The sequence below is a fragment of the Marmota marmota genome, unplaced genomic scaffold (assembly GCF_001458135.2).
Source record: "Marmota marmota marmota unplaced genomic scaffold, marMar, whole genome shotgun sequence".
NCBI lineage: Eukaryota > Metazoa > Chordata > Mammalia > Rodentia > Sciuridae > Marmota > Marmota marmota.
Window position 1 is genome coordinate 31,797,308 of NW_025999977.1, and position 12,986 is coordinate 31,810,293.

Consider the following 12,986-nt stretch of genomic DNA (forward strand, 5'->3'; position numbering starts at 1 on the left):
GGTCCAGTCGGGGCGCGGGTACGAGCCCGGGACCCGGAGCGGCTGGAGTCCTGCAGCCTACGTGCGGGGACCCTACCCGGATCTGGAGAAAGGATCGTGGGACGCAGCGGGACCCAGAGGCCGTTTCCTTCTCGCTAAGAATATCAGAGAAGGTAAGAGACCTCTCCCAGGCAGCGGATGTCGAGGGTGGAGTGGAGCGGATCGGGTGGAAAACCGACTGGCCCAATGACCCCACGGACAGCTGGGCAGTTTGGAGTCCTGGATTACCTACAGGTTGGCGAAATAATCGCTGGCTAAATAGCTCCTGCCTGGAGAGTTGCAATGATTTCCCAAATTGCCCTGCAACAGCCCGCTCTACCCCACTCCCCTCACACCGCAGCAAGCGAGTGTTCCCTAAGTCACAAGGCCACACTCACCTGCTCTGGCCCAGCCCGTCTCCTCAGAACCCGGTAATTGTTTATCAAGGCCCCAAGGCAGGGCCCCTCAGGTGCCCCTTTCTAGCTACACTGACTTCCTTGCTGTTTCAGTTTCTTTTTCCTGAAAAGCTCTTCCCACAAGATACTTGCATGGGCCAGTTCCTTGCTTTATCTTACCTTCTTCCAGTACCAGCTTCACCAGGCGACCCTCTAGAAACAGCTTGTGTATAAGAGAGACGTCACTCCACCCGGGCTGCCCCCTCCAGTTTTCAATATAGTGCTTACCAACCTGAGACTTAAAAAAAAAAGGGTTGGTCTGTCATTTTTCCACTAGGAAGTTCACAAGAGCAGATTGTATTCACGGCTCTGACCCCAGCACATAGTATAGAATATGTGCTTATTCAATGTTACATGAATGGTGATTCATAAATTCTCTGTTGAATTCCAGAATCATGAAACTTTATATCGCTCATGCTTTCTTTAGTACTCAAGAAAGAATGCCTTGCTAAACCGGGGGCGGTGGCGCACATCTGGAATCCCAGATGCTCCGGAGGCTGAGGTAGAAAGATACAGAGTTCAAAGCCAGGCTCAGCAATGGCAAGGGGCTAAGCAACTCAGTTAGAACCTGCCTCTAAATAAAATACAAAATAGCGCTGGGGATGTGGTTGAGTGCCCCTGAGTTCAATCTCTAGTACCCCCCCACCAAATATTTAAAAAAAGAATGCCTTGCAAGATGGAAACTAGAGGATATACTATCTGCTGTCACTTAGGAAGTTAGGTAATGAGAGCTTGAATCAGGACAGGGGCTGTAGACATCTTTGAGAAGGAGAAATACTTTTGGTGACAGGGAAGATCATAAAGGCAGTTTGTTGGATATTTTGAGTTTAAAGTTCATTTAAGGTATTCAAATGGAGTTGTTGGATAGAGACCTGAAACAGAGATGTTTATGAGAGATACATAAAGTTTAAAGTTAATAACATACAAATGATTGTTGAAATTATGGACATGCAAAAAAAATGAAGAGAACAGATTTTTTTTGTTTGTTTGCTTGCTTTTTTTTGTTTTTGTTTTTGGTACTGGGGATTTAACCCAGAGGGGATCTGCTACTGAGCCATATCCCTAGCCTTTTCTATTTTTTATTTTGAGATAGGGTCCCACTAAGTTGATTAGGACCTTGCTAAATTGCTGAGGCTGGCCTTGAACTTGTCATCCTCCTGTCTCAGTTTCCCAGGCTACTGGGATTACCAGCATGTGCCGCTGCACCTGGCAGGAATAGGGTCTTCAGACTGTGTCAGCATTAATGCCTATGAACATTAAGAAGTGTTAGCCATGGAAGAAGGAGAATCACAAAAGAGTGTTGAATTACAAGAATTCTTTATATATTCTTGTCAGATCAGGCGGGGGAGGCTTTATTGAGATATCTCTCCCGGGCGGAACTCGATCAGACCCACAGAGGGAACAGGGGAAGGGTCTGGTGGACGCTGGACCGGGATGGACTTTTATGGGGCTTACAGCAGGAAGGGAAGGGCTTGGGACAGGAAAAGGTGTTTCTAGGGTCCCTTGCCCCCTTGAAGTTGGTCAGGGGAGTTGGCTGAACTCCAGGATTGGCCAGGGGGGTTCCTGTTGATTGACAGGCATTAGTCAGGAGATCTAGCTGATTGATGTTCTTTTCCGGTTCGGGCTGCTTTGTTCTAAGTTGTCACTAAGTCGCCACCAAATCGCGGCCACCGACCTAACAATTCTGGTTACCATATATATAAATTTAAAATATTCTATTCTGAAGATTATCTTTTCATTTGCCTCATGGTGTCCTTGTTACACAGAAGTTATTCATTTTGATGAAGCCCAATTTTTCTGTGTTTTCTTTGATTGCTCATACTTCTGCTGTCATACTTAGGATTCTCTTGTCAAATCTAGGATAATGAAGATTCACATCTATGTGTTTTTCCAAGAGTTTTATAGTTTTGGCTTCCTATGTATAAATTATATGTCTTTTAAACTTTGTTTATAATTTAAATCATGCTATCATTTTGGTCTACTGAGACCTATAAACCTGGATCTTAATTTACCCATTGGGTAAATTGTCCTAAAATTGATTTCTGCAGATTTCAAAGGAGGAGTTTTTGCAATTTCATAGGGGAATCTATTTCTGTACAACAAAAATCTTTCATGATTATGTAAGCTTACTTATTCTATATACACTAAATCTTGCTCTCAACATCAAAAATTCGAATTTTACCTGTTCCTTTTTAAGCTTCATGAGCAGCTATACAGATTTGCATTTGACACTCAGTAGGAGCACAGAGTAGAGTGAAGAAGGAGGGCTCTCTTCTTTCTTAGCCAACTGGGTTTTTTTGTTTGTTTGTTTGTTTGTTTTTTTGGCAGTGCTAGGGATTGAACCCAGGGCCTTGTGCATGCAAGGCAAACACTCTACCAACTGAGCTATATCCCCAGCCCCCCTCTGAGTTTTGAAAGTAGAGTTTTTGGACAGATTAGCTTGATTGTATAGTCCATAGGAGAGAAAGAAAGATTTCAAAATAAAGTTTTCTGAATTTCTGCGGGACCCCTGTGAGTCATACAGAGGAGAGTTTGTTCTAAATTGTACTGGGAAAATCAGATTAAATATGTTCTGTGAGGGCTGGAGTTGTGGCTTAGTGGTAGAGTGCTCACCTAGCATGCGTGAAGCACTGAGTTCTACTCTCAGCACCACATAAAAATGAAATGAAGATATTGCGTCCACCTACAACTAAAAAATAAATATTTAAAAAATATATGTTCTGTGAGTGTCACTTACTGAAACATCTCTTCCATTGCAGGTTACTGGGAGAAGAAATGGCAAACAGTATCTCACGAGGATTCTTCATAGAAGAACTTAATAAGTACCGTCAGAAGTATCAAGTAGTTCTTAAGTACCAAGAACTGGCTACAACAGGACCTCCCCATGATTTAAGGCAAGTTGCTATCAAACAAGAGAAGTCCTAAGGGCTTGTGTGGGGGTGTAGTTTAGTGGTAGAGCTTGTGCTTAGCATGAGTTCGATACTAGGTTTGATACCTACAGCATACATCCAGAAAAGGATATATCCTTGTAAATGTAAATTAGGACACTGGCAACTCTGGTGTAATTTTGAGGTCAATAATTCAGTTCTGTAGCAAAGTTGTCAAAGAGTTCTATGAGAATCCTCTTGACCTAAACTGGTGACCTCAGATGACTCTGGGAAAAAAAAAAGAAAGGGGGTATAGCTTTTATGAGCTTCAAGAAGATGTGCTGTTCTACTGTTTGGGGTGGCTGCTTACATTCTAAATAGAAGATAAGTTCAAACCCTTAAAGATAGTCACAGGAAGCCTGGTGATTGGACCACTTGTTCTTACACATGCATGAGTTGTATGTGAATATTCTCTTTGTAATTAGGTTTACGTTTCAAGTTATAATAGATGAGAGAAAATTTCCAGAAGCTGGAGGCAGATCAAAGCAGGAAGCAAAAAATGCTGCAGCCCAAATAGCTGTTGATATACTTAATAAAGAAAACAAGGTAGGAAATTGCTCTTTTCTTTCTCCTAGTAAAAGGGAACTTAACACATATATAGTATTTCTCTCTGTGAAAAAAAAATACCTACATACATGGTAAAACCATTCACAATTTTCTTTATATTTTAGTTCAGTCTTTCCCTGTCTTCATCTTTGTAAAACCCTGGGAAATACATCTGGGAAAGAGTGGGCTAAGCTGGATAATGCCCAGTTAGAGTGCTAGCAGCAATCCAGCACTCAGAAGTTGGGCAAATGTGTAAAGCTGAGACGTGGTCAGGCAGAAATGAACTGACAGGTTGTGGGAAGAGTCCCCTCCAACTAATTGGGGGATATAGAAAGGAAAGAAGAGATGAAGTGCTTGTAAGGAGAATGATGTACATGGAGGGCAGATAATGGAGAACCAGCATAAATATAATTGATGTCCCTGAAAATGCAAACAGAGTAAATAGAACAGAAAAAAAAAAAACTGTTGGGGCCAGAAGGGTAGCTCAGGGGTAGAGAGCATGCTGAGCATATGCAAGGCTCTGGGTTCAATCCCCAACACCCAACAAACAAACAAAACCATCTGAAGAGATTTCAGCATGAAATCTTTCATTTCTCAGGAAAGAAAGACGTGACTACCGATTAAAATAACTCACTGGATACAGGATGTTATGGTTTGGATATAAGGTGTCCCCCAAAAGTTCACGTGTGAGACAATGCAAGAAGGTTCAGAAGATAAATTTGGGGTGGGAGAGTCTTAACCCAATCAGTGAATTAATCCCCTGATAGGAATTAACTGAGTGGTAACTGAAATGGTGGGGTGTGGCTGGAGGAGGTGGGAATTGAGGGTGTGGCTTTGGGTACATATTTATATCTGGCAAATGGAGACATCTCTCTCTGCTTCCTGATCACCCTGTGGCTTCCCTCTGCCACACTCTTCAACCATGATGTTCAGCCTCTCCTTGAGCCCTGAGGAATGGAACCTGCTGTCTGTGGACTGAGACCTCTGAAACTCTGAGCCCCTAAATAAACTTTTCCTTCTCTACAATTGTTCTGGCCCTGTCTTTTAGTTACAGCAGCGAAAAAACTGACTAAAACATAGGAAAATACCAAGCCACTAAGAACAACAGTGATCCTGACAAATGTACTGAATTCTAGGGAGGAAGGAAGAATTCTACAAGCAATGAGGCAGAAGTTAAAAATACACAGAAGAAGAAAAATAACAAAGTGTGAAAATGAAAAGAATTTTGGTGATGTCCACCAGGAGACAGTGGAGCAATGGTTGTAAAATGAGACATGAATTCATTCACATGTGAGACAACAGAGGATCATTTTCATATACTTAAAATATTGGGAAAATTTAGCTTTCTTGAAAAAATTCTTACTTGAAGATGTCATCCTTTTAATCAAAATTAACTAAGCAAAAATTATTATTAATAAGCTGAAATTATTATTAATAAGCTGAAATTATTAATAAGCTGAAAACTGAGTCAAGAAGTTTAGAAAATAAAATAGACTACCCTACCTTTGATAAGATTATTAAAGTAGAAAAACTTTAACCTGACCTTGTCAGATTGATTAAAAAAAAAAAGAATAAGGTTCAGATAACAATAGTGGGAATGATGCTATCATCTTAATCATTTCCATTAAGGTGTGATCCAGGATATATCTTTACTTTAATATGTTACCCTGTTTTTTGAGATTTAGAAAAGATAAGTGAGCTAGAGAGTGTTAGAGTACATTGCCTGATTAAACAAGAAAATTGACAAGATTTTGTTTTTTCTTAATGGCGTTATAAAAGGAAAATGGGTGAATTCATATATTACCTACCTACTGAGAGAGTAGATTTTAAGTGCTCCAACCACAAAAACAAGATAAGTATACATTTCAAAACATCATGTTGTATACCATGCATATACATAATTTTTGTCTATTCATTCCTTAATTTAAAAAGCCTTTTTTAGGGGGTAGAGCTATAGAGTTACCTCTATCTTTAACAAGGGGATATCATTAATACCATCTAAGATGTCTTTCAGATTGTGCACTTAGTAATTGAAGGGTAAAATCTTTGTTATAATTTATATGAGACAAGTTTTTTTTTTTCAGGCAGTTAGTCCTTTATCCTTGGTGACAACAGATACTTCAGAAGGATCATCCACTGGGAATTATATAGGACTTGTCAATAGGATTTCCCAGAAGGAAAAACTAAATGTAAATTATGAAGAATGTGAATTGAGGGAGCAGGATCCCAAAAAGTAAGCTGTAGTTTGGTTTTTCCTTTTATTTCATTGTGTCTCAGCATATAGTGGGCTTATTTTCTTGTATAATTTTCAGAAATATTTGTTCTTATATACTTTTCAGAAATGTTTGTACTTCTGCATGGAAGGTTCAATAAGCAACTGGATATCTTTTTTTTTTTGAGACCCTTTCTCACCTTGTTACCCAGGTTGGTAACACAAACACACACACACACACACACAGGGTGTAGTATTGTTTGTGGTTTTAGGCATCTACTGGAGTTTTTGGAACATATATTCCATGGCTAAGAGGGGACTTCTGTATTTCTGAGATGTATCTGAAGGTTAGTCTGTTATACAACTCAAGAGCACAGGGTGCTCCTGCTTGAGCGATGTGGGGTTCTTCCCATCCCTGAAATCATGGTGACAGTAGCTATGTGAAAATTGCTCTGTCACATGTCTAGAATGACTTTTCAACATTGTCAGATTAGGGAGCTATTTGTCTAGGTGTTTGTCCCTAAAATTTGATTAAATGGTCAAATACCATGTATCAGAAGGAATGGTTTTAGCCTTAGACTTGAAGGGAACAGATTTGAGGGATATGCTGAATGAACAAATGGATTAGAGACTGAGAGTTACTAAGAACATCACCAGTGAGCTAGGACCTGTGTAAGTGGGGATAAAGGATGGATTGGAACTGAAAGAGTAGAAAGTAAATGTATATAGGGTGATTGTATCGCAACTGCAACCAACTAGTTAAACGAAAAAGAAGAGAACCCAAGTGGCAAATAGTCCAAACTGTCACTCAGGATACTGTCCTATGAAGTGACTCCACTGTTTGCTTTTTACTCTGAAGAATTTCAGACCAGAAACAGGAAGAGAAAAACTCAGTAGTATTATTGGAATGAAATAGGCAAAAGTGAATTAGGTGGGTCAATCTCAATAATTGTGACTATTTTTGTGTAGCTTGCCTTTTCACTTTCTTCCAATTAAGCACTCCTACACCAGGTACCAAAAGAGAGAAGTCTATCTGGGGGGTACTGGATGAGATGGGAACTATAGAAATGATCCCATCACTCAGCCCAGCTCTTTAATTCAGGGTGTAGTGGGATGACTCATCCTGGTTGGGTGTGTTTCCTTCTACATCCTTCAGTTGAAATAAAAAGTTAAAAAAATGCAAATACTGGAGTAATTTTATAGTAATATATAAAGTAACTCCATGATATGTAGTGCTGTGTTCATTGCTTTGCCTTTAAAAATAGTTCTTAAAACTTGGAATGGAACCACCATTTGACCCAGTTATCCCACTCCTTGGTATATATATACCCAAAGGACTTAAAATCAGCATACTACAGTGATACAGCCACATCAATGTTTACAGCAGCTCAATTCACTCTAGCTAAGCTATTGAAGCAACCTGGGTGCTGTTCAACAGATGAATGGATAAAGAAAATATTGTCTACATACACAATGGAATGTTACTCAGCCATAAAGAAGAATGAAATTATGGCATTTGCTGGTAAATGGATGGAACTGAAAACTATCATGCTAAGTGAAATAAGCCAGTCCCAAAAAACCAAAGGCCAAATGTTCTCTCTGATACATGGTTGCTAACACACAATAGTGGAGTGAGGGGTGGAATAGAAGTTCATTGGATTATACAAAGGGGAATGAAGGGAATGAATTGGGGATGAAAATAGGAAAGACAGTAGAATGAGTCAGACATAACTTTCTTGTGTTCATATATGAATACATGACTGGTGAAACTCTACATCATGTACAACCACAGGAATGGGATCCTAATTAGAATAAGTTATACTCAATGTATGTGAAATATGTCAAAATACACTCTACTGGGCTGGGGTTGTAGCTCAGTGGTAGAGTGCTTGCCTAGCATGTATGAGGCACTTGGTTTGATCTGCAGCACTACATATAAATAAATAAATAAATAAATAAATAAATAAATAAAAATGTCCATGGATGACTAAAAACTATAACAAAAATACAATCTACTGTCATATATATCTAAAAAGAACAAGAAAATTAAAAAATATGTATCATTGTTCACAATTTTTTTTTTTTTTTTTGGTCAGGGATTGAATCCAAAGGCACTTAACCACATCACCAGCCCTTTTTATTTATTTTTTATTTCAAGACAGGATCTCACTAGGTTGCTTACAACCTCACTAAGTGGGCTTCAAAACTGTGTTCCTCCTGCAACCTCCTGAGCCCAAGATGCTGTGATTACAGGCATGCGCCACCATGCCTGGCACCACAAATGTCTTTGCATCTCATATGAGGGGAGTGTGGATTTTGGTATTAAAAAGATCTACACCATGGGGGATTTTCATTTTTGTGCATATCAGCAGGTAGCACAAAATGCTGATGTTAGCACAAGATCTATGTTCTATTCATCCTCCCACAGGCTGTAGCACGGGGACCTCAGAGCTTCTCCTTGTAGAAATCCCCTTTTGTTTACTGCTTTTTCTTTCCTAAATCTTTGGACCTTTGAGGAACTTTTAGAAATCATCACTTGGTACCTTTGTGTAAGATCTTTCAATGAAGCAACAAAGAATTAGAAGTTGCTTGGAAAATGTGAGCGGAGATGTCAGCCAGTACTGGTTATTCAGACAAAGTGACCAGCCATCTTACTGAAGGTTTAATTATATAAGATAGGAAATATAAATCTAGCAAATAAATTAGTATTATCTTACTATGTGAATTTTTTTTCAAATCGTAAGTTCAATTTACTGTTTTTTGGATATTTGGATGAATACTCTATCATTTCTCCTAGATTTAAGTATCAATGCAAAATTGGGAAGAAAGTATATGGTATCGGTATAGGTTCCACTAAGCAGGAAGCAAAACAATTGGCTGCTAAATGTGCACTTCAGAAACTATCAGAAGAAACCCCAATGGTATGTACTGCCATTAGATTTAATTTTTTATGTTTTAAAATTTCTTCTGAGGTTGAGGTTGGATTGTATTTACAGAATGCCAACATAGCCAGTTGCATAGTAATTGAATCCTCGGTTCTGTGTCCCACCACAGGGGCCACGCGCGGCCCTAAGGGATAAAAGTTCTGGGAGCAATTCAGGGTTGTTTTTTAAATCCAGATCAAACATGCATCAAAATTATATTTCTCTTATAATAGTTTATGTCTGTGGATTTGGTGAACCCGGGGGGAATGCAAGTAATATTTGTACCCTGAGGCTGAGTTACTGGGGTAATAGTTGTAGGCTGAGGCTGAGTTAGTGGGGAGAAGGAACTTAGTTGTATTTAAATTAAACGCTGCTTCTTCTTTCAGAAAACTGACCTAGTACCCTCTGCCGCTTTTGTCAGTCCTGGTAATGTCAATAACTGCGGAAGCACAGGAAGCACAATGAGCTCATCGTAAGTTTGGGCAAATAAACGGTGATATTTGCATATTCAAATTGCTGTGTAAGAGCTGGGGCTGTAGCTCAGTTGATAAAGTGCTTTCCACAGCACGTTCAAGGACTTGGGTTCCATCCCCAGCACTGAAAAAAAAAAAAAAAAAAAGAAAGAAAAAGAAAAAGAAATTGCTGCTTGAAAGAGCAATTTTTTATGAAAAATATTTTAAAAATATTTATTTTAGTTGTTGATGAACACAATACCTTTATTTTATTTGTTTATTTTTATGTGGTGCTGGGGATTGAACCCAGTTCCTCATGCATGTTAGGTGAGTGCTCTACCACTGAGACATAACCCCAGCCCTTATGAAAATTTTTTAATATTTAAGGAAAATTTATGGAAAGAGGTGACTGGTTTAAAAAGAAGAATTCAGCCCCCAGGGGTGGCCCACACCTGTAATCCCAGCCCATGGGGATTATGATTTCAAAGCCAGCCTCAGCAATGGCAAGGCGCTAAGCAACCCAGGGTGACCCTGTCTCTAAATAAAATACAAAATAGGGCTGGGGATGTGGCTCAGTGGTTGAGTGCCCCTGAGTTCAATTCTGGTACCAAAAAAAAAAAAAAAAGAATTCACAGACTAATAGTTACTCTTTTCTTTTAGTTTGTCTGAGCCACTCTCTGAAAAGGACTCCTCATCAGATGACTGGACAAACGTTCAGAGCAGTGAGAATTTAGACAGTTCTGGATCTTCTTCTATGGTATAGTATTAGTCTCTAATATTTTTTTCTTGTATGTTTCCTCATTTGAAAGTGAAGGATTCATATGTTTTCTTTCATACATGGAGATAGAAAGGGAAAGGAAAAGAAAGGTGGGGAGGCGGATCTCATGAAAATCAAAGGGAGATCAGTAGAAGAAAGAGATGGGGTGCGGGTGGAGGGAATGGTGGGAGAAAATGCTGGGGAGTGAATCTGACAAAATTATGTAGTTATATTGTGTGCATATACGATTGTGTAACAAAAAATCCCATCATTATGTACAAGCATAATGCACCAATAAAAAAATATGGAAAGAGAAAAAAAAAATGACTTTCACGCCTGGGGTTGTGGCTCAGCGGTAGAGCGCTTGCCTAGCACATGTGAGGCCCTGGGTTCGATCCTCAGCACCACATAAAAATAAATAAAAATAAAGGTATTGTGTTCAACTACAACTAAAAAATAAATATTTTAAAAAATGACCTTCACTAAGCCACAAAATTTTTATGTTTTTGTCTCAAGTTCTCATGCTAAATAATACTATTTAGCAGCCTTTTGATTCTTTTTTTATTATTATTTTAATATTATTTTATTACTGGGGCTGAGTTGTGGCTCAGTGGTAGAGCACTCACCTAGCATGGGTGAGGCACTGGGTTCAATTCTTAGCACCACATAAAGATAAATAAAGGTATTGTGTGCATCTACAACTAAAATTTTTTAAAAATATATTATTTTATATTGTTTTTCAAAATATTTTATTTTTTTTATTAACCTTCACTCCTCACATGGAAAATTCTTTCACATTTCACTCCCATTCTTCCTACTCAACTTGTGTTTTTAAACATTCCTGTGATCTTATGTTTTTTTTCCTCCCATTAATTGGACAATATATGAAGGCTCATTGATATAGTTCTACTTCTGTTTAAAAAACTCAGAACTAAACTTAAAAAAAATCAGATAATTTTTTACAAAAGCATCATTTTTATGAGGAAATACAAATCAATAACAAAAACCAAACAACTCAGGAGAAATATGTACAGAGTGTCTGAGTAGATATTTTTGAGGTGAGACACCCAAATGGGCAACAAATGTGAAAAGATGCTATATTTTACTAGGTTTCAGGAAAATGCAAATCTAAAGAATGATTGGATGCTATTTATATCCCTGAATGAGTGACAAAATTCAAGTCTTGCAATACTAAGTTTGGTCCAAGGCTTAACAAGAGTGTGAACATGTGTGAAGCTGTTTATCTTATAGACTTAGAAATGTGGTCAAGGAGACACTTAAAGAAACAAGATGAAAGCCAGGTGTGGTGGTGCACACCTGTAATCCTAGCTACTTAGGCTGAAGAAGGAGAATCACTAAGTACAAGGTCAACTTTGTTAACTTAGTGAGACTCTGTCTTAAAAATTAAAAAATAAAGGACCCGGGGATGTAGCTCAGTGGTAGAGCACATCTGGGTTCAATCCCTAGCATGGGGGGAAAACGTAGGGGGAAGCCAACCAAGGTGATTTAAGACTTAATCATCTTAAGTTATCCTAACTGAAACATCTTAAAGTATTTCCCTCTTTCTTTCTTTTTTTTTTTTGTAGAATGGTCTCAGTAGTAATAAAAAGAAGAAAAAAATGTGAGTATTATTACACATCAAACATATTTTGGACTAAGGTTTTATTTCAGATTTAGTTTGTCAGTCTTATTTATTGTCTTCAGTATTCATAGAGTATTATACATGTTTATTTGAGTGGAGTTTCAGAAGATGTAAAAGCTTGAAATCTATAAATAATTTTTAATATGTAGGGAAATCTTTGAATATATATATGTGTGTGTATATATATATACATATATAATATATAGCATAAATACATATACACATGCTGTACTGTAGACGTAAAGCCCTATGGTGATTGCTAGATTAATTAGTTAATGGCATTATTTTGGATGAGGCTGTGAAGAATTGGGCTTAGAGAGGTGTTTTCAAGGGAAGTGCATTAGTTTACAGACAGGTAGGGTAAAGATAATGTAATAGCTTGAGTTGTAAAAAAGACCAAATATTATGTAAGTTATAGTGAATTGTTTTCTTTAACTGAAGAGAATAGCAAAGAGGTAAATATAGTCAGAAACGAGAGAGGACAGATGGAGCCATAATGACCCACCAATATTCTCAACAGTAGATAGACATGTTGAAAAAAAGATGATTCCTCATGTGAATGGAGGGAGAGAAATGAGACTGCATTGGGCCTGTGGCCATGGTTATTGAGGCAGGAGAATTTGTAAAGGAAGGGTCGGCCTGACTTGAGGAGATAGCATGTAGTAGCCAGGTGGGAGGGTGCAGAAGAAGGAAAGGAGAAAGCATATGAACATTGCTCCATTTTGGACAGGCTGCAGACAAGAATCATGCCACTGCTAATGCTAAGGAAGCTGAAGACTGGAGGGCCCAGGGGGAAGAAAGCAATTGGGATATGCCTAGTTTCGGGTGACTGAATTTCCAATCACAGAAGGCTTATCACCAGTGAGGAAAGATGGCCAGAGAAGGTGCCAGGAGATATACTTCCTGAAGTTTTGAGTCTGGAGAAAGAAAAGGAGAGGCAAGTGGCATGCCAACAATAAAAGTGAAAAAAGAGAGTCAGGAAAGGGATGAACAATTATTGGAGGGCAGAGAATCATAGTCTATCGTTTTATAAAGCAAAAGTTTAACACTTGC

At 38.5% G+C, this 12,986-nt stretch overlaps 1 protein-coding gene and 1 long non-coding RNA gene across 5 annotated transcripts in view; one reads left to right on the forward strand and one right to left on the reverse strand.

Annotated features, from left to right (window-relative positions):
- Nucleotides 1-1,216, reverse strand: part of LOC107137356 — a 5,954-nt gene extending 4,738 nt beyond the window's left edge. Inside the window, exon 1 of the long non-coding RNA XR_007348126.1 lies at nt 417-1,216. This is a non-coding gene — a long non-coding RNA (uncharacterized LOC107137356). The remainder of the gene's footprint in view (nt 1-416) is intronic.
- Nucleotides 1-12,986, forward strand: part of Eif2ak2 (eukaryotic translation initiation factor 2 alpha kinase 2) — a 35,754-nt gene that overhangs the window by 1,068 nt on the left and 21,700 nt on the right. For 3 of the 4 annotated variants that reach the window (XM_048804552.1, XM_048804554.1, XM_048804551.1), the window contains exons 2-9: nt 19-152; nt 3,233-3,367; nt 3,826-3,946; nt 6,031-6,179; nt 8,956-9,079; nt 9,469-9,554; nt 10,195-10,291; nt 11,878-11,912. In XM_048804552.1, coding sequence (XP_048660509.1) covers nt 3,249-3,367; nt 3,826-3,946; nt 6,031-6,179; nt 8,956-9,079; nt 9,469-9,554; nt 10,195-10,291; nt 11,878-11,912 — 731 coding nt within the window. In that variant the 5' untranslated portion in view covers nt 19-152; nt 3,233-3,248. Of the gene's footprint in view, nt 1-7; nt 153-3,232; nt 3,368-3,825; nt 3,947-6,030; nt 6,180-8,955; nt 9,080-9,468; nt 9,555-10,194; nt 10,292-11,877; nt 11,913-12,986 lie in introns of all 4 variants that reach the window. The other variant, XM_015479767.2, reaches the window with a different exon arrangement.